This window comes from Loxodonta africana, chromosome 18 (assembly GCF_030014295.1).
Source record: "Loxodonta africana isolate mLoxAfr1 chromosome 18, mLoxAfr1.hap2, whole genome shotgun sequence".
NCBI classification, from domain to species: domain Eukaryota; kingdom Metazoa; phylum Chordata; class Mammalia; order Proboscidea; family Elephantidae; genus Loxodonta; species Loxodonta africana.
Genome location: NC_087359.1, coordinates 59,113,510 through 59,139,724, shown reverse-complemented (window position 1 = coordinate 59,139,724; position 26,215 = coordinate 59,113,510). Strand labels below are relative to the sequence as shown.

The following is a 26,215-nucleotide window of genomic DNA, read 5'->3' as shown; positions in this document are numbered from 1 at the left end:
GGTATTCAGTGGCTGATGTTTTTGGAAGTAGATTGCCAGACTGAGTTTTCTTTTGGGGTCCCTCTGGGTAGACTCAGACCTCCAACCTTGCAGTTAGCAGCTGAGTACCTTGACTGCGTGTACCACCCAGGGACTTAGATTAGAATTCTGATACTTGAACTTTGGCCCTGGAGTTACCTAGAGAGCTGGAGTATGCTTTCCACTCCCAGATGTTGTAAATCAGAATCTCCCAATGTTGGGTCCAGGGTTCATTTCTTTTTAAAAAGCTCAGTGACTGTACTAGATGGCCTCCTCTGCTGGGGATTCCCCACAACCCTGAGCAAGACTCAGCCTAAAGGCCCCAAAATTTTCAGTTCTAAAGTCCCCAGCCTCTTTTACCCTCCCTTCCCAATCCCATCAGTTTCCATTTCCATTAAAGAAGAAAGGGATCCAGGCTGTAACTAGAATCTTAGAGGTGTTGTTGGCCACCTCTGAGAAGCCCCCACAGGAGGGCTGCTGAGACCTAGTTGTCTGCAGTTCTCAGGATTTTCCCGTAGTCCTCCTCCCCCATTGGCTTCCCTCGTCTACTTCTAATAATCTGTCTGTTTTGCAGTATAAAAAACCAAACTAGAATCCAGGGCCTAAAATATGAAGCTGTCCTAAAGACATCTGAAGTTGAGAGGCCTCTTTTCTTCTGGAACTAACCGGTGGCAGCAGTTTTAGAATACCCACCGGCCTTGCTGGCTGAGAGAACAAGAAGTCAGAGGGAGACATTGGCCTTTGCTCAGATGGCTCTTCTCACCTTGTTCCTGATGCTGGCCTCCTGTATGTTTGCTCTGTCGGCTGCCCCTTATGACTTGGGGTTTGGGGAGAATGTGGATTTTTTGTTCTTTATCTTTTCTTTTTTTGTGTGCATGTTCCTCTTTTTGTACTTTGCCCTAAAAGTGCTTCATCTCTTCTGGAGGTCTCTTAACCATTCTCTGAGACCCGAGGCAGCCGTGTACTCAGATGGCAGGCTGAACAGAGGCAGGAACACGGGCTCCAGAACCAGACAGATCCGAATGTGAATCTCAGCTCAGCTGCTTTTCGAGATTTTTCAGGTTCAGTTCCCTCCTCTGCAAAATGGCGACTCTAGGGTTGTTGGGAGAGTTAAATGGGATTAAGTCAAAGTGCCTAACATGAGCTATGATACATGATTGTGCCAGTAGATATTCCCACGCTGCTCCCTCCTCTGCTTCTGTAGTGCTTGGGACATCTCTGCTTTAGCGCACACCACGTCAGGTCTTCGTTGATTTGTTTATTGGCTTGTCCCTGGATGCAGAGAAGACTTGTGTCCTGTCCCTCCTTGTACCCCGGAGCCCTCGCAGTTGTGTGGTGCCTGCCCAGCACCCTGCCATGTATGCCCAGGGAAGTACAAGCCCCGGTCCTTGCCTTCAAGGAGTTGACAGTGTCCCTGAAGGGGTGAAATGTGCATGAAACAAGGAAGAATGTCACAGCAGCTATAGTGGGTGCCGACATGTACAGGCTTCGAGAGTGGGAGACCTGTCTTGCCTGGTCCTTCCTGTTTTGCCACCATCTTGGAAGGAAGGAGGGGAGCCGGGAAGGCCCCTGATCATCCCAGCGAGGAAGGTTCCCAGGCTAGGATTGTTTACTTCCCTGCCTGAAAAGGCTTTGCAGGCGTCCCCAGGTGTCTGGCCGTGGTTCTACCATTGGGACCCCTTCCTAGCAGAGACTGAAGGAATTGGGGGGAGAGCGGGGTGTTGAGTCTCCTCAAGAGCCAGAGCGTTGGAGCAGCCAGAAGATGCTAGAGAAGCCATTCTGGGGCTTGGTATTCCCCGAGGTCACTCAGCCAGAGGGTTGAGCCAGTATGTGTGTATATCCTTGTGATTATGTGACTTAAAGTGATTCAGATACATATGTATGTACTCAAGTGACTAATAAATAATGAAATAAATGTATCAAGTTGTGAAATCTCTGGTCTCTTCTCGAACAATGTGCTTACTCTTTCCCTAAACGTGTGTGTCCCTACTGTGTGCTGGAGGCCCTGGGTGTTGCAGATGGTTAAGCACTTGACTACTAGCTGAGAGGTAGGCGGTTTGAATGCACCCAGAGGCACCTCAGAAGAAAGGCCTGGAGATCTACTTCTGAAAAATCAGCCACTGAAAACCCTGTGGGGTACAGTTCTACTCTGATACAAATGGGGTCGCTATGAGTTGGAATCAACTGAGTGGCAACTTTTTTTTTTTTTAAATATGTACTAACATTGTACAAGGTGCTGAGGTTTAAAGATGAATAAGAGATGAAGCTGCCCCTGAGAGGCTGATTCTTCAAGGGTTGACCAGGCACTGGTTCCACTGTAGGCAACAATCAATGAGGTCCAGTTTGGCCCACCAAGGTGCAGGCAAACTGAGGGGTTTCAGGCTAGTCCCGCAGCTGAACCGACCCCCATCTCTACCCTTGTTGTTCAGCCCCTCTGAAACCACGGGACCCACCTGCGGTTGGCAGGGGCATATCTTGATCACAGGAGTGGGGTTGGCTGTATGCCAGGCCTTTCACCAGCAGGAGAGAGGCAAGCAAAGGCTGACCAGGGTTTGGGAGAGAGTTAGTGCCCCTGACCCTTGATTGGCCTCTGAGTGGTCCCATGACCCTGAGTTCATAGAGAAGTGCTTGCCCAGGTTGTGCTGAGTTGCTAACAGTGAGGCACTGGGTGCCTGGTGCCCCTGGGAGACTGGCTCTGGCTTGAGAGTCTGCACTGTGTGTTGGCTGCTCTCCACCAGCCCCTGTGATACCAGAGAGGATAGTGAGCATGGTCACCTGAGAGGCTGCTCCTGGCAGGTGCAGATGGGGGCAGGGTAAACATGGCAGCAGCAGGGAGGCGGTCAGCATTGGAGCAGGAGCATTGTGTGGGGCCTGGGAGAGGCTCCACGTCCTCAGCAGCAGCCTTCCCAGCTCTGCCTGCAGACTTTACCCACTGAGCCACATGGATGGTGGGGGGATGGGCAGGCTATCAGTCACCTGGGGTCACAGCTCTTAAATGCTCACAGTAGAAGTTTTGTGAGTAGCTTCTAAGCAAAGGGAAGAAGGAGATGAAGGCTTCTTGACCCAAAGAGGCAGTATAGCCTGGGGAAAGGTGCTCTAGAGCCAGACAGACCTGAGCGTAAACTGCTGCTCTGTCCCTTAGTGGTAGCGTAACTTCGGGCAAGTTCCTTAACCAGCCAGCCTCACTTTGCTTGCCCATGACTGGATGCATGTCCCGTGGGCTCGGGAGATTAAGGCAGAGTGTTCCCACAGACAGGCAGTCACATGGCCTCCTTCTCCCTTGTCTTTGACTTTTCTGACCAAGACTTTTTAGGTGGGTCTTCCCTCTTCTTCCTGGTGTCCACCCTGCAAGCACATTCCTGTAGGAAAAGATCTCGTATCTGCTGCTTATACCTTGGTTGCTAGTTATTTGCGTGCCTCTCATTGTAAAGATTCCATGTTTATCTGTGCGAGGAGAGGCAGCTGCTGTTAAAGGACTTTCAGGCCTCCTTTAACAGGTCTTGTCATTTCTGCAGGCTTATTCCTGGGAGCTATGGAACTGGCAGGAGTATCTGGGGGACCCAAATGGTTAAGCACGTGGCTACTAACCAGGAAATTTCACTACTAACTACTAATTTAACGGCTGATCAGGTATAAGATTCTGTCCTTGAAGTTGGTGGTTCAAAGCCACCCGAAAGAAAGGCCTGGCAATCTGCTTCTGAAAGGCCACTGCTGTGAAAACCCTATGGAGTGCAGTTTTCTACTCTGCAACACATGGGTTGTCATGAGTTGGAATTGATTCGATAGCAACTAGTTTGGTTTTTTGCTTTGGTATGGAAGTGGCAAAGTTGCGTCTTGAGTCCTGCCACCAGCAGTTGCTCCCTAGGTCAGAGCCTGCCCTCCCCCACATGGTTTTATTTCCTTTCCCTGTACCTACCCCCATTACTGTGCAGCCCTTAGTCTCTGCACACCCTGTGCTAGACAAGAAGGAACTCACAGTCTAATGGGAAGACAGATGTGGGTGGCTGGAAGGTTGAGCCAACATGGCTCATGGGATGTTCTCATAAAGCGGATTTATTTTTTTTTCCTCCCGCTATCCCTTTATGTTTTTTCTGTAGGTTTTAGTTCTCCCCCTGACAGGCCTCAACATTTTCTGACCAATCTTAGGTTAAAAAAAAAAAAAAAAATCTGTGATTACTTTAAAGTCATAAAACAGTTTCCATTCATTAAGTAAAATGTTCAGTCCCAGGTAAAAATAAAATTTCAGAACTTGAATTAAAGTTGAGGCTTCTCTCTCTCACAGCTGGGATCTGCTACAGGTGGGGTCCCAGAGAAGGGGGACACAGGCCGTCTTTGCTAGATTGGGGTGGGGATAAGAGTGGTGGGGTGTTTCAGGTAGAGGAGTAGTGTAAACAAACGGATGAAACAGCATCAGTTGCTCCGTGTTTTCAGAACAGAATCTGTCTTAGACCTGTTGGCATAAGACCCCATGTTGCGCAGTGTGGTGGGTGGGTCGGTGGGAGGGAGAGAACAGGTGCGAAGGTAGAGGAGGTGAAGCTGCAAAATGCCACAAGCACCTTGCAGGTTTTGTCAGGGACCTTCTCCAGGAGTCTCTGAATCTTCCCTGGCCACTCATTTGCAAACCATGACTTAGGACTGGTCACTTCTACAAAGAGCCGGTCTCATCTCTTACACCTCTTGAGTACTTCCCAGATTCACTCTCCAGGGTGGCCTGTTGCCAAATTGAAGAGGCACCTGTGTTCTGGCCACATTGGACAAGCAGGAGCAGCTGAGCCCAGCGACCTCCAGATACAGACTTCCTACCAGCTATCCTTTCCTTCCTGGAGGAACATGAGAGCCCTTGTGCATGAAACACGTTGAAAAGATAACATGGATTTAAAGCTCCTGTGCTGGTGATCTTATACCAACAGGTGTAAGACATATTCTATCCTTGAAACACTCACAAATTTGTAGATGGAGTCAGTGTTGGATGAGAGGTTGCATCTTAAGTGGGCATTCAGCTTTCAGAGTCCTGGGTTATTGTAATTATGGAACTCTCTCAAAACTCCATAAGACAGTCTGTAAAACTGTAAGACAAAAATCTATAACAGCGACAGCCCTTTTTCTCTAGACTTTTATTTGTGTTCCATTTTACATATACTTAGCCCTTCAGCTGGCACCATGCTAGGCACTGGTGACACAGAGAAGAGAGAAGAAAACAGTCCTTGACCTCAAGTAGCTTATGGTCTAGTTGCAGGAGAGGGGTTGACAGTCTTATCTAGCCCAAGATTTTCTTGGGCATTAACCCTGTGTATCTTTGCGACATCTATTATTATCTCAAATTGTTCCAGTGGAGAATTAGGCTGCTATTTATTTATTTGCTGTAAAAATGAGATATTTGACTCCACTTACAAAACTACAAGTGTGTTGAGAACAGAATCTGTCTTATACCTGTTGGCCTAAGGCCATCAGCACAGAAGCTTGCTCATAGGTATGTTATTTTCATCTCTCTATGTGTCTGTTGGAAACCCTGGTGGCATAGTGGTTAAATGCTACAGCTGCTAACCAAAAGGTCAGAAGTTCAGATCCACCAGGTGCTCCTTGAAAACTATGGGGCAGTTCTACTCTGTCCTATAGGGTCGCCATGAGTCGAAATCGACTTGATGACAGTGGGTTTTTTTTTTTTTTTTGGTTTATGTGTCTGTTACAGGTTGATTTGTGTCTCCCAAAAAGATACGTTCAAGTCCTAACCCCTGGGGCCTGTGTGACCTTATTTGAAAATAGCATTTTTGCAGATGTAATTAGCTAACACGAGGTCATACTGCAGTAGAGTGGGCTGTAATCCAGAATGATTGGTGTTCTTATAAAAAGAGGAAAAGAGACAGAGACACAGATGCAGAGGGAAGATAGCTCTGTGAAGACAGAGGCAGAGATTGGAGTTACTGCTACAAACCAAAGAATGCCTGGGGACACCGGAAGTTAGACAAGGCAAGGAAGGATCTTCCCCTAGAGCCTTCAGAGAGCATGGAGCTGCCTACTCCTTCATTTTGGACTTTTTGCCTCCAGAACTGGGAGAGAATACATTTCTATTGTTTTAAGCCACCCTGTTTGTGGTACTTTGTTAAGGCAGCCCAAGGAAACTAATACAGCATCTGTCACTGCTCTCACCCGTGTTTCTGTAATCATCTCTTTATGTAAATTGTCTTACCCACCAGACGGCGAACCCCTCAATTCTCTCCAATGAGAATTGGGCTTGTGGAATAAGAGAATGAAAATACCAGGCAAACTCTGATGTTTCCTTGGGGTTGTTGCTGCTTTCTAATGAGGGGGTAGCCTTGGAGGTAGTGATTTTTTCTTGGCCAAGTGTTGTTCGGGGTGGGGTGGGGTCCTCTCCTCATCACTGATGCACCAGTGCTGATACGGAGGAGGGAAGACTTACTTACCTCATTACAGGCATGATGAACAGGCACTGATAGCTCTCATCACCTTCTTCCAGAAAGTTTATCCTGAGGCATAGAGAGGATTTCCCCCAAACCGTGTTTACCAAGAGCTGAAACCTAAACTTTCTCCCACCTTCCTGAAATGAATTTGTCCCTTTATCCATCTTGTCTCCCTAGGTGCAGGGATTAGAAACAACATAATTAGATTAGAAATTAAACCCTAATCCTTGGCAAGCAAAACAAACACTCTTTGTACCATGGCGGCAAAACCTGGCAGGGTTGATGTGAGGGAGTAATTTTGTTTACAATCGGGTGGGTAATTATAGCTCAAGGGAAAGATCAGAAGTATAAGAATAGAGTTTATGATAGTGCCTTAAGATATTAAGAGCACTGTTGTGAAGGGGGCACAAAGACTTTCCAGAAAGGCACATGGGTTTAACAATCAAAGAAGTGAGTGGGGATTATGGGATTGGAGAAAATTAAAAGAGTCTGCTCATAACTGCTTGCTAAACTACCAGCCAGTTGCCACTGAGTCAGCTCCAACACATGGTGACCCCATATATGTCAATGGCTGATTTTTCATCAGTGTATCACCAGGCCTTTCTTGCAAGGCCCCTCCGGGTGGGCTCGTTCCTCCAAGTTTTTGGTTAGCAGTTATGCACATTAGCTACCTAACCACTTTTGAGCCTCTCTGAAGAAATGAGAAGATGCTTCTAAGTGGAACAACTTTAAGTCTTTCTTTTAAAGATCTGGCGAGGGAAGGGAAAGGAGCACTTACTGAGCACCTACTCTGTGCCTGGACTGGGCCGATGATGGGAACACACAGATGGTCCGTCCATGGACTGGCAGCTCACCAGGCAGGGGCTTGGTCTTGTTAACTACTCTTGCCCTACCAGACCCCAGCACAGTGTCTGGCACATAGTAGGAGCTTAATAATATTTGCTGAATTAATTGAAGTCATGGCTTTTGCCTCCAGAACTCACTGTCTGGTGAGGCAGACAGACCTTTAATTTTATAAACGCTCTCCAGTCGTAGAAGTGCTGGGTTGCAATGGGGTCCCAAAAGATGGCACTAGGGCAGCTTTATTCAGGGCCAGTTTTCTCCCCCGGAATATTTGTACTTCCACCTGATGAAGCCCCCGACCTCCTGCTGCTGTCAATAGCAGGGAGCCATGGGCATCTCTAGGGACAGTGAAGCTCTTCCCACCAACAGCTGGAGTGCGGGTTGCCTCATTCTGAATTTTGCGCAATGAATGCGGAAGAGTAGCTTCCTCAGGCCTCTGAAATTGACTAGAGTCATAACCTTGAGATTGACTGAGCCCACCAGCCCCTGTACATGCTAATTTCAGCTACTGATCTAAAGTGGCTCCTTTAATCATCAGCCTCTCATGCTCCCATTCCCTAATGGATGTGGGTTTTCTTACCCCGACTGCTGACCTCCCTCCCACTCTGTCCATGATGTCCTCTGGTTCTCTTGTTCTATTGTAAATAAATTCTTTGCTCTCTCAACGTCACCGAACTGCACCTCCCCATCCTGGAGGTACATTCTGTGGGTATTTGCCCATGCTCTTCCTCCTGTCCGAAATGCCCTTCTTTCCTCACCTTATACACCTGGAGAACACTCCTTTCTCTACCAAGACTGAACTTAGCATTACCTCTTCTATGAAGATGTTCTCTGCTTCTCTCCAGTGGCACATCTTCCAAGATTTTTTTCATGTTAACTGCGTATAACCACACTGGATAGGCGTTTCTCAAAAGAAGATATACAAATGGCCAAGAAACCAACTATTATCTCCCTAGTGTGAGCTGGCCTCTCAGGAGGTCCTTGTGCTAGGATTAAAGGCATCAGGAAGTGGCAGCTCCACCAGCAGGCAGAGGTGTGGCTTTGGCCACAAAGCAATACAAGCCAATCAGATGACATGGCTCTTTAAAAAATGAATGTAATCTTAGACCAAATGAATGAAAGCATAGTATCAAGAAGATGGGAGGTGAAAATCCTCTTCGTATCCTGCTTTATTCAGATTAGACCTAGAGCAACAATTTTCAAGCATGTTCCATGGACTCATGGGGATCTGTAAAACTCCTTCATGGGCCCTTCAGGTCAAAACTATTTTTATAACAATGCTAAAACCTTATTTGTCTGTTCCACTGTGTGGGCATTTGCACTGATGGTACAAAAGCAATGGTAGGTAAACTGCTGGTGCCTACACATGAACCGAGGTAGGGGTAGCTATTGTATTTTTCAACACTCGTTGTACTTATGAATGTTCCTGATGAAGCAGTGAAACAACTCCTTTGAGACTCATCCAAGCTGTTGCGTGCGTCAGCAGTTCCTTTTTATTGGTGATTGGTATTCAATGTTGAAGAGTGCTGGTGGTGCAATAGTTAAGTGCTTGGCTGCTAACTGAAAGGTTGATCGTTTGAACCCACGCAGCAGCTCTGTGGGAGAAACGCCTGGTGATCTGCTCTTGTGAAGATTACAGACTAAAAATCCCTATGGGACAGTTTCACTCTGTCACATGGGGTTGCTATGAGTTGAAAATCAATTCAACAGCAACCAACAACAAGAATATTCCATGTTTGGGTCTTTAGAAGAGAACACGAAGCATCTTTGGTGCTGTTTCTTTGTGAAGGTTGCCTAACTTCAGAGCGATTGGCTCAAAGTAACAAAAAGTGTATTTTAAAAGAATTTATTCAGCAGTGTGTTCAGCTCTAGGTTATTTACCCTCAGAGAGGGTGGTCACACATAAACATATGTTGTTGTTAAGTGCCACTGAATCACTTCAGGCTCATAGCGACCCTATGTACAACGGAAAGAGACACTGCCTGGTCCTGCACCATCCTCACAATTGTTGCTATGTTTGAGCCCATTGTTGCAACCACTGCGTCAGTCCATCTCATTGAGGGCCTTCTTTTTTGCTGACCCTTTGGTGGTGCAGCGGTTAAGAGCTATGGCTGCTAATCAAAAGGTCGGCAGTTTGAATCCATCAGATCCTCTTTGGAAACCCTCTGTGGGCAGTTCTACTCTGTCCTGTACGGTCGCTATGAGTTGGAATTGATGGTACGAGGTGTTCTACCTTACCAAACATGATGTCCCTCTCCAGGGGGTGTTCCCTCCTGATAACATGTCCAAAGTACATGAGACAAAGTCTTGCCATCCTCACTTCCAAGGAACACCCTGGCTGTACTTTTTCTGAGACCGTCTTGTTTGTTCTCGTAGTCCAGTATTCTTTGCCAAGACCACAATTCAAAGACATAAGCATATAACCGCACTGAATAGGCATTTCTCAAAAGAATATATACAAATGGCCAGTAAACCAACTATTATTGGTTGGTGGGCTGGCCTCTCAGGAGGTCCTTGTGCTACGACTAAAGGCATCAGGAAATGGCAGCTGCACCAGCAGGCAGAGGTGTGGCTTTGGCCGCAAAGCAAGCCTTAACAGAATCCAAAACATTGAAATATCACAAAGCCATAATGCCATAAAAGTAGAACTCAATAACAGAAACAGCGAGGAAAAAAAAAAAAAATCAAATACATGCATACTGAACAACACTTTGCTTAAATGGGTTATAGAAGAAATCAAAGACAGAATAAAGAAATTCATAGAATCAAATGAGAATGAGAACATATCTTACCAAAACCTTCAGGACACAGCAAAAGCAGTGCTTAGAAGTCAATTTATAGTAATAAATGGACACATCCAAAAAGAACAAAGGGCTAAAATCAAAACACTAACCCTACAACTCAAACAAATAGAAAGAGGGCAGCAAAAGGAGCCCTAAGCACCAGAAGAAAGGAAATAATAAAGATTAGAGCAGGAATAAATGAAATAGAGAATAGAAAAGAAATTGAAAGAGTCAACAAGATCAAAAGTTGGTTCTTTGAAAAGATCAACAAAATTGGCAAACCACTGGCCAAAGTGACAAAAGAAAAACAGAAGAGGAATCAAATAACCCAAGTAAGAAAATGAGATAGGTGATATCACAACAGAACCAACTGAAATAAAAAGGATAGCAGAATGTTATGAAAAGTTGTACTCCAACAGATTTGAAAACCTAGAGGAAATGGATAAATTTCTACAAACACACTACCTACCTAAACTAACACAAATCAAAGTAGAAAAACTAAATAAACCCATAACAAAAGAAGAAACTGAAGAGGTAATAATGATAAAAAAAAAACCTCCCAACAACAACAACAAAAAGCCCTGGCTCACTTTGAGAAGAGTTAACACCAGTACTACTAAAGGTATTTCAGAGCTTAGAAAAAGAGGAAATACTCTTGAACTCATTCTGTGAAGCCAGCATAACCCTGATACCAAAGCCAGACAAGGACACCACACAAAAAAGAAAATTACAGACCAGTATACCTCATGAAAATAGACACAAAAATCCTCAACAAAATTTGAGGCAATAGAATTCAACAGCAAATTTAAAACAATAATAATCATGACCAAGTGGGATTTACACCAGATATGCAGGGATGGTTTAACATTAGAAAATCAATCAATGTAATCTGTCACATAAATAAGATGTAAGAAGCACATGATCTTATCAATTGACACATAAAGGCATTTGGCAAAGTCCAACACCCATTCCTGATAAAAACTCTCAGCAAGATAGGAATAGAAGGGAAATTCTTCAACATAATAAAGAGCATTTATACAAAGCCAATAGCCAACATCATCCTAAATGGGAAGAGTCTGAAAGCATTCTCCTTGAGAACAGGAACCAGACAAGGATGCCCTTTATCACCACTCTTATTCAACATTGTGCTGGAGGTCCTAGCCAGAGCAATTAGACAAGAAAAAGAAATAAAGGGCATCCAAATTGGTAAGAAAGAAGTAAAAGTATCCCTATTTGCAGATGATATGATCTTATACCTAGAAAACCCCAAAGAATCCACAAGAAAACTACTGGAACTAATAGAAGAGTTCAGCAGAGTATCAGGGTATAAGATAAACATACAAAAATCAGTTGGATTCCTCTACACCAACAAAGAGAACTTCCAAAAGGAAATCACCAAATCGGTACCATTTACAGTAGCCTCCAAGAAGATACTTAGGAGTAAATTTAACCAGGGACGTAAAAGACTTATACAAAGAAAACTGCAAGAACCAAAAGAGACCTACATAGTGGAAAAACATACCATGCTCATGGATAGGAAGACCCAGCATTGTGAAAAATGTCAATTCTACCCAAAGCAATCTACAGATACAATGCAGTCTCAATCCAAATTCCAATGACGTTTTTTGATGACGCGGAGAAACAAATCACTATCTTTGTATGGAAAGGGAAGAGGCCCTGGATAAGTAAAGCATTACTGAAGAAGAAGAACAAAGTGGGTGGCCTCACACTACCTGATTTTAGAACCTCTTATAGCACCACAGTAGTCAAAACAGCCTGGTACTGGTACAACAACAGACACATAGACCAATGGAACAGAATTGAGAACTCAGATGTAAATCCATCCACCCATGAGCAGCTGATATTTGACAAAGACCCAAAGTCCTTTAAATGGGGAAAAAGATAGTCTCTTTAACAAATGGTGCTGGCATAACTGGATATCCATCTGTAAAAAAATGAAACAGGATCCATACCTCACACCATACAAAAAAACTAACTCCAAATGGATCAAAGACCTAAATATAAAATGATAAAGATCATGGAAGAAAAAATAGGGACAATACTAGGGGCCCTAATACAAGGCATAAGTAGTATATAAACCGTAACTAACAATGCACAAACACCAGAAGAGAAAATAAATAACGGGGAGCTCCTAAAAATCAAACACACTCATCAAAAGAGTAAAAAGACAGCCTACAGACTGGGAAAATTTTTTGGCTATGACATATCTGATCGGTGTCTAATCTTTAAAATCTACAAGATACTGCAACACCTCAACAACAAAAAGACAAATAACCCAGTTAAAAAATGAGCAAAGGATATGAATAGACACTTAACCAAAGAAGACATTCAAGTGGCTAACAGACACATGAGGAAATGCTCATGATCATTAGCCATTGGAGAAATGCAAATTAAAACTACAACGAGATACTGTCTCACCCCAGTAAGGCTGGCACTAATCCAAAAAACGCAAAATAACATGTTGGAGAGGTTATGGAGAGATTGGAACTCTTATGCACTACTGGTGGGAATGTAAAATGGTACAACAACTTTGAAAAATGATATGGTGCTTCCTTAAAAAGCCAGAAGTAAAAATACCATACAATCCAGCAATCCCACTCCTAGGAATTTACCTGAGAAAAAGAAGAGCCGTCACATGAATAGATATGTGCACACCCATGTTCATTGCAGCACTATTCACAACAGCAAAAAGGTGGAAACAACCTAAATGCCCATCAACAGATGAATGCGTAAACAAATTACGGTACATACACACAATGGAATACTCTGCAATGATGAACAACAATGATGAATCTGTGAAACATTTCACAACATGGGTGAATCTGGAGGGCATTACGCTGAGTGAAATTAGTCAGTTGCAAAAGGGCGAATATTGTATGAGACCACTATTATAAGAACTCAAGAAAAGGTTTAAACACAGAAAAAAACACTATTTGATTGTTATGAGGGTAGGGAAGTAGGGGGAGGGAAAATCGCTAACTAGGTAGCAGACGAGGACCAAATTTGGTGAAATGAAGGACAACACACAATACAGGAGAAGTCAGCAAAATTGGACCAAAGCAAAAGCAAAGAAGTTTCCTGGACACGTCCAAACACGAGGGACACAGTAGCTGGGGCTGGGGCCTGGGGACCAAGTTTCGGGGACATCTAGGTCAATTGGCATAACTTAGTTTTTTTTTGTTTTCTGGGGTGAGTTTAAGAAAATGTTCTACATTCCATTTTGGTGAGTGGTGTCTGGGGTCTTAAAAGCCTGCGAGTTGCCATCTAAGATACATCAATTTGTCCCATCCCACTTGGAGCAAAGGAGAATGAAGAAAACCAAAGACACAAGGAAAACACTAGACTAAAGGACTAAAGGACCAAATGAACCAGAGACTCCACCAGCCTGAGACGAGAAGAACTAGATGGTGCCTGGCTACCACCAGTGACCACCCTGGCAAGGAACACAACAGGGAGTTCTGGACAGAGCAGGAGAAAAATGTAGAACAGAACTCAAATTTACATAAAAAGACCAGACTTAATGGTCTAACAGAGACTGGATGAACCCCCGAAACTATGGCCCCTGGATGCACTGTTAACCCAGAACTGAAACCGTTCCCAAAGCCCACTCTTCGGACAAAGATTAGACAGGAATATAAAACAAAAAATAATACATGTGAGGAATGTGCTTCTTAGTTCAATCAGATATATTAGACAAATAGGCAGCTCCTATCCAAAGAAAGAAAAAAGTGTTTTTTTTAGCAGGATGAAAAGTCAGGAAGGGACAGAAACTGGTCTAATGGACACACGGAGCCCAGGGTGGAGAGGGAGAGTGTGCTGTCACATTGCAGGGATTGCAACTAATGTCACAAAACAGTATGTGTATAAATTTTTTAATGAGAAATTAAAAAAAAAAAAAAAGGAAAGTATTTCTTGTAAAAGACTTTATTTGAAAATAGAGGAAACAGCCTTGGGACAGAACACCCAGTGGTAGGTGTCTCTGGGGTGTCCTTCCCTGGAGTTGGTTGGCTGAGCCCTCTTATCTGTCCAGCCTTGATTGGGCAGCCTGGCCTGGGGTAGTGGAAGAGATTGTCCAAAGGACGTTCCCAGCTCAAGGATTCCATTCCATGCAAGTTCTTTTCTCTGGCTGTTGACTGCCCATCCCTTATGTGAAGAAGGCAGCAGGAGTTATTGTCCTCAGTTTGTAGTGAGGGAAACAGAGGCTTGAAATAGGATGATACCTGTTGCCATTGAGTCAATTCCAATTCATGGTGACCCTGTGTGTTACAGAGTTGAACTGCTCCACAGAGTTTTCTTGGCTGTGATCTTTACAGAAGCGGATTGCCGGACCTTTCTTCTGCTGAAATGGAGTTGTTGTTGTGTGCCATCAAGTCAATTCTGAATCAGAGCGACACTGTAGGACAGAATAAAACTGCCCCATAGGGTTTTCCAGGCTGTAATCTTTACAGAAACAGGTGGCCAGGCCTCTCCTCTCACAGAGCCCCTGCTGGGGGTGGGGAGGGTTCAAATGGCCGACCTTTTGGTTAGCAGCCCAACAATTAACCATTGTGCCACCAGGGCTCCTATGAAATGGGGTACCAAAGCAAACCCAAACCTGTAGAGTCAATTCCAACTTATTGCGGTCGTATAGGACAAAATGCCCCATAGGGTTTTCAAGGCTATAAATCCTTATGGAACCAGACTGTTACATCTTTTTCCTGTGGATGGGCTGGTGGGTTCGATCCGCCGACCTTTTGGTTAGCAGCTGAGCACTTAACCAGTGCACCACCAGGGTTCCTCTGAAATGGGGTAATCTGTGGCAAATAGGAAAAGCATCTGTATTCTCTCATTTCATCATTTCCTCACCAGAAAACCAGAAAAATCTTAAGAGAGATGAAGATGGAGGAAAATTCTTTAAGCAACAATTGTGTTCAGTGTTAGGCACTTTCTATGCAATAGTTCATCTGACTGAATCTTCATCAAACCCTGTTTCGTTGTTCCCATTTCACAGAGGAGAAAAATAGAGTTCAGAGAGGTTAAATAAGTTATCCAAAGTCACACAGTGCTAGACGTGAGATTCAAACTTAGCACTTTTTAGCCTAAAGTCCATGTTTTGCCTTCTACACCATCACCTCTGGAATAGCTGCCAACCAAACAATTGCCATCAATTTGACTCCAAGTCACGGTGACCCCATGAATGTCAGAGTACAACTGTGCTCCATAGCATTTTCTTTCTTTTTTTTTAATTGTGCTTTAGGTGAAAGTTTACAGCTCAAGTTAATTTCTCATATAAAAATTCCTACACATATTGTTCTGTGACAGTAGTTGCCATCCCTATAATGTGACAGTGCACTCCCCCTTTCCACCCTGGATTTCCCGTGTCCGTCCAACCAGCTCTTGTCCCTTCGTGCCTTCTCATCTTGCCTCTAGACAGGAGCTGCCCATTTGGCCTCATGTGTCTGCTTGAACTAAGAAGCATACTCTTCATGAGTTTTATTTTATATTTTATAGTCCAGTATAATCTGTGTCTAAAGAGTGGGCTTCAGGGATAGTTTTAATTCTAGGTTAACAGAGAGTCAAGGGGCCATGGCTTGGAGGCTCCTCCAGTCTCAGTCAGACCATTAAGCCTGGTCTTTTTACATGAATTTGAGTCTGCTCCACACTTTTCTCCTGCTCCATTAGGGACTCTCTGTTGTGTTCTCTGTCAGGGTGGTCACTGGTGATAGCTGAGCACCATCTAGTTCTTCTGGTCTCAGGCTGATGGAGTTTCTGGTTTATGTGGCCCTCATGTCTCTTGGGCCAATATTTTCCTTGTGTCTTTGGTGTTCTTCATTTTCCTTTGCTCCAAGTGAGTTGGGACCAATTGATGCATCTTAGATGGCTGCTCGCAAACTTTCAAGACCCCAGACGCCACTCAACGAAGTGGGATGCAGGATGTTTTCTTAAATTGTGCTTCAGGTGAAAGTTTACAGCTCAAGTGAGTCTCTTATACAAAAACCCATACACACATTGTTATGTGACCCTAGTTGTCATCCCTATAATGTGACAGCACGTTCGTTCCCCCTTTCCACCCTGGATTTCCCTGTCCACTCAACCAGCTCCTATCCCTTTCTGTTCTCTCATCTTGCCTCCAGACAGGAGCCACCCATTTATTTTCGTGTATCTACTTAAACTAAGAGTCACACTCTTCATGAGTATCATTTTATGTCTTATAGTCCAGTCTAATCTTTGTCTGAAGAGTTGGCTTCGGGAATGGTTTTAGTTCTGGGTTAACAAAGACTCTGGGGGCCATGTTGTCTTGTGTTCTAGTCTCAATCAGAATATTAAATCTGGTCTTTTTAGTAGACTTTGAATTCTACACCATACTTTTTTCCTGCTTTGTCAGGAACTCTCTGTTGTGTTCCCTGTCAGGGTGGTCACTGGTGGTAGCCAGGCACCATCTAGCTCTTCTGGTCTCAGGCTGATGGAGTCTCTGGTTTATATGACCCTTTTTGTCTCTTGGGCTAATATTTTCCTTGTGTCTTTGGTGTTCTTCATTCTCCTTTGCTCTAGGTAGGCTGGGGCCAATTGATTCATCTCAGATGGCTGCTCGCCAGCTTTCAAGATCCCAGATGCCACTCACCGAAGTGGAATGTAGAACATTTTCTTAATAAACTTTGTTACACCAGTTGAGCTAGATGTCCCCCGAAATCATGGTCCCCAGACCCCAACCCCAGCTACTCTTCCTTCAAAGTGTTTGGTTGTGTTCAGGAAACTTCTCAGCTTTTGGTTTAGTCCAGTTGTGCTGACTTCCCCTGTATTGTGTGTTGTCCTTTCTTTCACCTAAGATGATTCTTTTCTGTTATCTAGTTAGTGAATTCCCCTCCCCTTACCTCCCCACCCTCGTAACCATCAAAGAATGTTTCCTTCTGTGTTTAATGTTTTCTTGAGTTCTTATAATAGTGGTCTCGTACAGTATTTTCCTTTTGCAATAATGCCCTCCAGATTCATCCATGTTATGAGATATTTTGCAGATTCATCATTGTTGTTTATCATTGCATAGTATTCCATTGTGTGTATGTACCATAATTTGTTTAATAATTTGTTGATGGGCACCTGGGTTGTTTCTATCTTTTTGCTATTGTGAATGGTGCTGCAATGAACATGAGTGTGCATGTATCTTTTTGTGTGATGGCTCTTATTTCTCTAGGATATATTCCCAGGAGTGGGATTGCTGGATCATATGGTAGTTCTATTTCTAACTTTAAGGAAGTGCCGCATGGATTTCCAAAGTGGTTGTACCATTTTACATTCCTATCAGCAGTGCATAAGTGTTTCAATATCTCCACAACCTCTCCAACATTTATTATTTTGTGTTTTTTTAAGTAGTGCTAGGCTTTTTGGGGTAAGATGGTATCTCATTATAGTTTCGATTTGCATTTCTCTAATGGCTAATGATCATGAGCATTTCGTCATGTATCTGTTAGCCACCTAAATGTCTTCTTTGGTGAAGTGTCTGTTCATATCCTTTGCCCATTTTTTAACTGGATTGTCTTTTTGTTGTTGAGGTTTAGCAGTATCTTGTAGGTTTTAGAGATTAGACGCTGATCAGATTTGTTGCAGCCAACAATTTTTTCCCAGTCTGTAGGTTGTCTTTTTACTCTTTTGGTGATGTCTTTTGATGAGCATAAGTGTTTGATTTTTAGGAGCTCCCAGTTCCCAAGTTTTTCTTCTGGTGTTTGTGCATTGTTAGTTATGGTTTATATTCTGTTTATGCCATATATTAGGGCTCCTAGCTCCTTAGCATTTTTAATGCCTGAGTTTTTGGAAGTAGATTGCCAGACCTTTTACTCCCAGGTGCCTTTGGGTGGACTCAAACCTCCAACCTTTCTGTTAGCAGCTGAGCACTTTAACCATTTGCACTACCCGGGGACTCCAGAATAGCTGCCATGGGAGTACTTTTGGATTTTTGGGCTCTTAGTGCCTAAGTGTGGGTTTGTGGCTGTGTTAGTCTCTGCATATAAGGACTTGCTTAGATTTAGGTCCTGGCATCTGGGCACTTCCAATTTAAGATGGACACCGTTCACTTATGGGAATCTAACTTGCTTTATGTGTATTAGCCCTGACAAAAAACCATGTCAAGCGATTATGATTATCTTAATTTTACAGACAAGAAAACTGAGGGTCAGAGAGAGTAAGTAATTTGTCCGAAGCCACACGTATCAGAGCAAGATTTGGAGAGAACCTGGGTCTGGCTGACACCAGAGCCTGTGCCCACTGCTTGATGCTGCACTGCCTACAGCACAATAAAGAAATACGGTCAAGCTGCTGCTGATACAACCATGGGATCAAACGCCATGAGGCTCTTAGAGCTGATAATTACAAATCATGTTTAATTAAAGGAAAAATGCTTATAATATGATGCTTTTGAAAATTGTACATACATCGTGGTCACAGTTATTTAACAAATAAACCATCAAACAAATTTACTTATGCAGAGAAACGGAGATCAAGGAGAGAGCCACCAAAATGTGAACAGTGGTGGTGAAATTATGGGTGATTTTTTTCTTCCTCTTATTTTTCTGGATTTATCAAATTTTCCTTCATGGAAAGAAAAATACCCTATATATTTTTGAAAGACATCCAGCTGACATGAATAAAATGAATCCGTAGATCTATATAATAACAGAAGAAAAACCCTGAGGCGTTCAGGGTTGGTGGAGAGGCTGAGAAGGAGGCTTGGGAGGCTCATGGTTGTTCCCTCTTCCAAGAGTGTAATTACCCTCTTCCGGGTTTTCAGAAGGTCCCTGGGTTGTTCAGATGGTTTGCGCTTGACTTCTAACTTAAAGGTTGGAGGTTCACATCCACCCAGTGGTGCTTTGGAAGAAAGGATCGGCAGTCTATTTCTGTAAAGATTACAGCTAAGAAGACCCTGTGGAGCAAAGCTCTGCTCTGTAACACATGAGGTCACCATGAGTCTGAATTGGCTAGACAGCAACAGGTTTGGTTTTTGGGGGGACAGGGGCTGGGTTCAGAGTCCTGCCTAGTCTTCACTGCCCAGCCTAAGCCACCCTCTGGCCATCTTTTAGCATTCACTGTGGGTAACAGGCTGGGCTGGGCAGTAGGCCAGCCTGTGTGTCTCCCCAGCTGTGCTGTAAGTTTCCCTGGGAACAGAGCCTGGCTGGGTCCTATTCATCTTTGTTCCCCCAAGGCCAAAAGTAATGCCGTGTGTTTGATAAGAACCCAATAAATGTTGATTAAAGAGAGCCGCCAAGATTGTTTTTTAGGACTTGTGATTTTACTTTGAGACCTGACTTGCCAGCCAAGTTTCTAGAACCAGATGGGAGCTGGCTCTCACAGTGCCATTAGCACATCAACATGAGTAGAGGCATCTGGAGGGCTCAGCTCTCCTAAACCAACCTTGGCATTATTTCCCTTAAAGAGTACGTAGTCTTGCTATCCTTGTGTCTTGCCATCCTTGGGAGACGTAGTCTTGCCATCCTTGTGTCTAAGGAACATTCTTCTCAGACGATGCAAAGGTCTCCATCAGCTGTTATTGCTGTTGTTAGTTACTGTTGAGTCAGGTCTGACTCATGGCATTCCCGTATACAGCAGAACAAAACTTTGCCTAGTCCTGCACCATCTTCTTGATCGTTGGTATGTTTAAGTCTATTGTTGCAGCCACTATGTATTTTGAGTGTTGTTATGATGCTGGAAGCTATGCCACTGGTATTTCAATTTCCAGCTGCGTCACCCATGATGGACAGCTTCCAGTGGAGCTTCCAGACTAACACTGACTAGGAAGAAAGGCCTGGTGATCTACTTCTGAAAATTAGCTAATGAAAACCCTATGAATTACAACAGAATCTTGCCTGATATAGTCCTGGAAGATGAGCCCCCTATGTTGGAAGGCACTCAAAATGCACAGTGGCTGCAACAGTGGACTCAAGCACACCAATGATCATGAAGATGACTCAAGATTGAGCAGTGTTTCATTCTGTTGTACTTGGGGTCAACATGAGTCAGAGTTGGCTTGACAACAAGTAACAAAAACAGCATCCACAATTAACACTGACCTCTCCTTACAGAGACTTATCATCTCCTCTGGACAATTTCTTGCATTTATTTTATTCATTACTCTACAAATATTTATTGGGCAGTTGATATGGAGCTAGGTACTAGGTAGGCACTTAATGTGTGTTATCTCAGATCCTTGCAGCAACCCTGTGAGGATTCCTTGCTGTTTCCATTTTATCAATGAGGAAAATGGAATTCCGAGAAGGAAGAACTGGCCCAAGTAGTAGAGCAAGGATTTACAGCTGGGTCTGTGTGACTCCGAAGTTTGGTCAAGCTTTGCCAACAGTGAGCATTTCCATGGAGAAAACAGCTCATGTGAAAATCTAAAGTTGAGAGAGCTGTGCATGTTTCTGGACTTAAAGGAAATCCAGGCATTTCAGAGCACAGTGGGAACAGTCATGGGAGATGACCTAGGGGAGCCCAGTCAGAGCTGTGCGGTAGACTTGGAACCTTACACAAGGACATTAGGAAGGATATGTTATGCAAAAGCAGATAGTGAATAATGATGATGATGCAATGACAACATCATTGTTGTTGTTAAGTGCCATTGAGTCAATTCTGACATAGCAACCCTCTGTCCAACAAAATGAAACACTGCCTGGTCCTGCGCCATCCTCACGATTGTTGTTATGCTTGAGCCCACAGTTGCAGCCACTGTGTCAATTCATTTTGTTGAGGGTCTTCCATTTTTTCAATGGCCCTCTACTTTATCAAGCTTGATGTCCTTCTCCAGGTACTGATGCCTCCTGATAACATGTCCAAAGTACGGGAGACGTAGTCTTGCCATCCTTGTGTCTAAGGAACATTCTGATTGTACTTCTTCCAAGAAAGATTTGTTAGCAAACATTTATGTTGTGCTTACTATGTACCACTCACTGTTCTAAACACTTTACAAATATTAACTTACCTAAAGATCCTTTATAATCCATCCTTGCTTTCTGGTACCAAGAGGCAAGACCAAGTCAAAGTTTGTCATGGAAAGTCAAGAGTCAAATGCTTAAGAGAGCAGAGACGTATCCCAAGGAGTAATCTGGAGCCTAGAATCTGTCAGAGATGGAGCCTGAAGAAGGGCACATTGGGAATAATCCAAGAAAGCCAGGTGGCTGTCACAGACAGCCTCAGGGTTTCTTGACTCAGCTTCAGTGGGCTGGCCTCAAGGGCTGGTCAATCTCCTGCTTTTGTCATGAACTTTAGGAAATAATGGAGATGACCCAGATGCTCCTATATAGTGTATGTGGACGATAGGCTACAAATACTAAACCAAGACACAAATAAGTAGGAGTGTTTCTGTGTTATGATCAAAGTCTGATTTTTAACTTGTGCCAACATTTACTGACTGGTCATGTCACATGGGTGATATCTGCTATGTGTACACCTCATAATTTGGAGCTGGGGATGGGTTTGGGGACAGATTTTATTTTTTATTGTACTTTAGACGAAGTTTTACAGAGCAAGTTAGTTTCTCATTAAGCAATTAATACACATATTGTTTTGTGACATTGGTTGTCAACCCCACTACATGTCAACACTCTCCTCTTCTCGACCCTGGGTTCCTTGTTATCAGCTTTCCTGGGGGACAGATTTTTTTTTTTTTAATTTATTTATTGTGCTTTAGGTGGAAGTTTATAGATCAAGTCAGTTGCTCACACAAAAAGCCATACGCACACTGCCGTGCACTTCCAGCTGTTCTCCCCTTAAAGAGACAGCACATTCCTCCTCTTCACCCTGTATTCCCTGTGTCCATCAACCAGCTCCTGTACCCCTCTTCCTTCTCCTCTCGCCACCAGATGGGTCGCCCGCATAGTCTCATGTGCCTACTTGAGCCACGAAGTTCACTCCTCACCAGCATCATTGTCTATCTTATAGTCCGGGCCAATCCCTGCCTGTAGAGTTGGTTTTGAGAATGGTTTCAGTCTTGGGCTATCGAAGCGTCCAGGGACCATGACCGTCAGGGTCCCTCTGGTCTCAGTCAGACCATTAAGCCTTGTCTTTTCATGAGAACTTAAGATCTGCATTCCACTGTTCTCCTGCTCCATGGGGACAGTTGTTTTTCATGCGATTCACGGTATAATGAAAAGTGCCCTGGCCCACGGTCTGAAGAGGTTGGAGTTTGTATTGTTAGTTTTGCTGCCTTCTAGCCATGTGAGCTGGCGCAAATCACTTGCCCTACTGGAATTTCCATTTTCCTTTTTATTAAAATGGGCATTATGTGGTTGTTAGGAGGATAAAGTTAAATCCCACAAGTGAGAGCACCTTGCAAACGGAGACACATTACTGAGTTGGGGTAATTGGATACTGCAGAAACTGGCTGTGCTTCAAAGCAACATGAAACAGGTGTGTCCCAGAATGCCAACTTCATAATTTGGCATAATTTGGGAAATGTACTTGGCAGATAGCTATCTGTGTGTGCTTCCAGGCCATTCTCTTCCCAGGAGGAGAGCCTGCCTAGAAAGCAAATGAGAATCAAATAGTTGCATGTGACAGATTTGTGGCAGAGTGGAGGGTTGTGACAGTTGTTTTTGCTTCCCATTGCCCTGGCCCATGGTCTGATAGTCTTTTGCCCTCTCTGATAACAGCATCCCCATCTGGCTTGGCAGGATCCAGCAACCCCCACTTTCAGTATCCACAGTTTATGTAGGATACCCTCCTGGCCCCAGAGGAGGGACATACCATACAAAATTTTGTTGAAATCTTTCACCTGCTGTTGCTTTTCTCCAGTTCTCTTTGTCCTTATGAGTTTTTAATTCATTTATTTTCAGTTTTCAAAAATTACGGTTTTGGTCAATCCAACGCATTTAGCCAAAAGTCTCCATGGACTTTTGAGATGTCTGCCAATATATTTTCTATTTGATCCAGTTGAGTTGAGTTTTCTGTCACTTGCAACCAGGATTCCTAATCTTAGGGGCAAAGGAAGGAAATGAGCATATAATCTAATGAGTGCCCTTGCCCAAATCCTCAGCCCTCTTTTTCCCTTGACCTTTTGCCTTACCCTAGTCCCCAAGGCCCAACCCTAGATCTCCCCTGTGACCATGATTCATTCTTCTACTTGGACTACCAAGCACCCCTGGGAAAAAGCATACAACATCATATGTTGGCACCACTACAAGTTTGGTGTCCAACTCAATGCTTCAAAACACTTCCACATGACTCTCCTTGATACTATCTCCCATTCTGACACTGCCCAGAGTCACCCTCACCTCCCAGCTCCCTCTACTGCAGCAAATGGTCTCACTCCTACTTCACAGAGAACATAGAGGTCCTCAGGAGAGATCTCCTTCAGCCCTCTGCTTCTCTTTTCCCAGACCTTTCTCTAACTGCACCGCTCCTTCTCTTGCCCTCTGTGGATGAAGGGCTTCTCCCCCATGCACAACTTTTCTTATCGGAGAGAGGATCTAGGCAGCCCACATACCACTCATTATATATTTGTGGAATTAATGAACAAATGTAAGATGAAATGTGGGTAGCTTGGGAAGTTTTCCAAAATATACTTGTCAAGTACAGGTGAGAGCAGATGGCTTACAGGATTGTTTTGTATCCACTGGTTGCTGAGTCAAAAATGAAGAATGAGTCTTTGGAATGAGTCATGAGAAGACATTCTTTAGCAAGCCTGGTAGTTGTAAAAATGTAAACTCAAGCTACCTAGCTGCCTTTTTTTTTTTTTTTTTGTAATTTAGTCAAATCTCTCCCTTCAAATGCTCACGCAGGCAGGGTCAGTGATGTATTTCTGCACCAAATATGGTTCATCTGTTTCCTCTTTTACATTCTGTACAATGGGGGTATCTTTTAGAAGAAAAAGTTTCCTCTAGTGCTTTGACTCCGTCACCTTTTCAGTTAAAGCCACCCTGGGACTTTTGATTGGATGATGGGTGCCCTCATGGTTCCCTGTCTCCTCCATCAAAACCTCAAAACTCTGCCCCTTCCTCTTGCTTTATAATTAAATAACCCAGAGTCGAAACTCTTTACATTCTCCTAATGTTTGAAGAAAGCTCCAGAAGGAAGGAAGGGCCCTTTCATTTGATGACTCCAGGCAGCAGGCACTATTTAACCCATAATCTCATTTCATCCTCCCAGCAAACTAGTAAAGTTGATATTCTCATCCTCATTTTTCTTTCTTTCTTTTTTTTTTAAATTGTGCATTAAGTGAAAGTTTACGATTCAAGTCAGTTTGTCATACAAAAACTTACATGCACATTGTTATGCGTCCCTAGCTGCTCCCCCCACAATGTGACAGCGTGCTCCTTCTCTCTACCCTGTACATCTTGCCTCCAGACAGGAGCTGCCCATGTAGTCTCATATGTCCACTTGAGCTCATCCTCATTTTCACAGATGAAGAAGCTAAGGTTTAAGCAACTTTAAGCAACTTGTTTAAGGTCTGTAGTTAACCAGAGGCATAACTGGAATTCAAACCCAGGTGTGTCTTGCTCCAAAGCCTGTGCTGTTTCCTGGAAACTAGCCTGTTTCAGAAGTCTTTTAGTCCATTCCTCTGCTTCCAGATGGGCTGAATTTGAGTCATTCCAGGGCAACTATCTGAATTGTCCTTAAAGCAGGATGGGAAGATAATTCATTTTAATCTGTTTCTTTTTTTGTGCTGATGACCATATGGGAAGAGGAAGAGCACTAAAAAAAAAAAAAAGAAAAACCTGAGTGAGTGAAAAAGAAAAAATCAGAGCTTGCTGTTTAGTTGGAGAGATTGGCAATTACCCAGGCAATTATGATTAAGTCCCAGATGATCTAGAATTCCAATAGGAGAATTCCAAGATTCATGTGGGCTGGAGTGATCAGAGAAGGCTTCAAGCAGACCCTGGAACTTGAGCTAGACCTTGAAGGACAGATAGAATTGGGACAGTCAGGGGAAGGAAAAGGCATTTTAGATGGAGGGATCAGCAAGAGCAAAGGCTCAGAGGCATAAATAAATGTGAGGCTGTGAATAAGACTCAAACTAGAATGATAGGGTGTGTGCAGGAGGTGGTGAGAGATAATCAACAAATCAAATCACCTAACATGCACTGAGTCTGTACTAAATGTTTTGGGGCTTTGCCAACCAAATTATTTTGGGCCTGTCCTTCCTTGGTTCCCCATTTTGTGATCCAACATCTATCAGTCATTGTCAGAAAGCTCTTTCTTATGCCTAATCCAAGTCTTTACTTGCTTCCACTGGTTTTGTCCTGAGAAGAGGCAAAAGACACAGTTTATAGAAAACCTGGTATGAAGAATATGCTGGTCTTGAAAGTATCACTGTAAATATTGTCCCTGTGAAAAGCTTTTGGCTCCTGCACGTCAAATAGCAAAGGTGTCTAGAGTGGTCCAAGTGACTAGAGGAACGTGATCCTGCCTCCAAGGAGGAAGGTCTGGTTTCTGAGGCTCCTGGGTATTTCCCCCCACCTATATCAGTTAATGAGGACAAATCTAAGGTGAGAAGGGAAGATTAAAAAAAAAAAAGGACTTCTTAAAAGAAAAATTCCTGGATTGAATTCTGGGAAGATGGCAGTGTAAACAAACCATCATTTTGAACCTCCCCCACAAGTACTGCAAGAAATACAACAAGGAAATGGTGCTTGGTTTTGAGGGACTCTGAATCAGTGAGCAGAGGAAAGCAGCAGGGGAACTGCAGACAGGCAAGAATTAACAAATCAACAGTGAGTCACATATGGAAGGAAATCACTTCTTCCACTGTCCCTGCCGTTTCCCACAGCCACATAGGCTGCTGGCTGCTGTGAACTAGGGTAGTGGCCCCAGAAAAAGAGCCTGCCTCCCTAGCCACCATAGCCCCTGCCTGTACAAAGAAATAAAACCCCAAGCTTCTGCCCTAAAATCAACAAGGCAGACCTCCCCAGGGGTCCATTTGGAGTGTGCCAGCATCACCCCACCCAGATGCTGTCGGCTGCAAGCCTACTGTGAATTGCTACAGAAGGCTTGTGCAGTGGAGTCTGCTCCCATAGTAAACATTCTACCAGCTTCCCTTCACACCCCAGAGCTCAGGCCTGTGAAGCCAACAGGACAGACCTCCCTGGGGATCAGTTTGGGTCTGTGTGCTCCCCCTTACAGTTGGTGCTGAGGACTGCTGACTGAGGCTGCTGTGTGCTAGGAAGCAAGCAT

The 26,215-nt window shown here is 43.9% G+C and overlaps 1 protein-coding gene across 8 annotated transcripts in view; it reads left to right on the top strand.

The window, feature by feature from the left end:
• LYRM9 (LYR motif containing 9) overlaps positions 1-18,483 on the top strand; it is a 31,846-nt gene extending 13,363 nt beyond the window's left edge. For 4 of the 8 annotated variants that reach the window (XM_023556182.2, XM_023556180.2, XM_023556179.2 and 1 more), the window contains one exon: positions 18,212-18,483. In XM_023556182.2, the coding sequence (XP_023411950.2) occupies positions 18,212-18,244 (33 nt within the window). In that variant the 3' untranslated portion in view covers positions 18,245-18,483. Of the gene's footprint in view, positions 1-592; positions 2,390-18,211 lie in introns of those variants that run through there. The other 4 variants (XM_023556184.2, XM_064271460.1, XR_010318403.1 and 1 more) reach the window with 3 other exon arrangements.
• Positions 18,484-26,215: the final 7,732 nt, after the last annotated feature.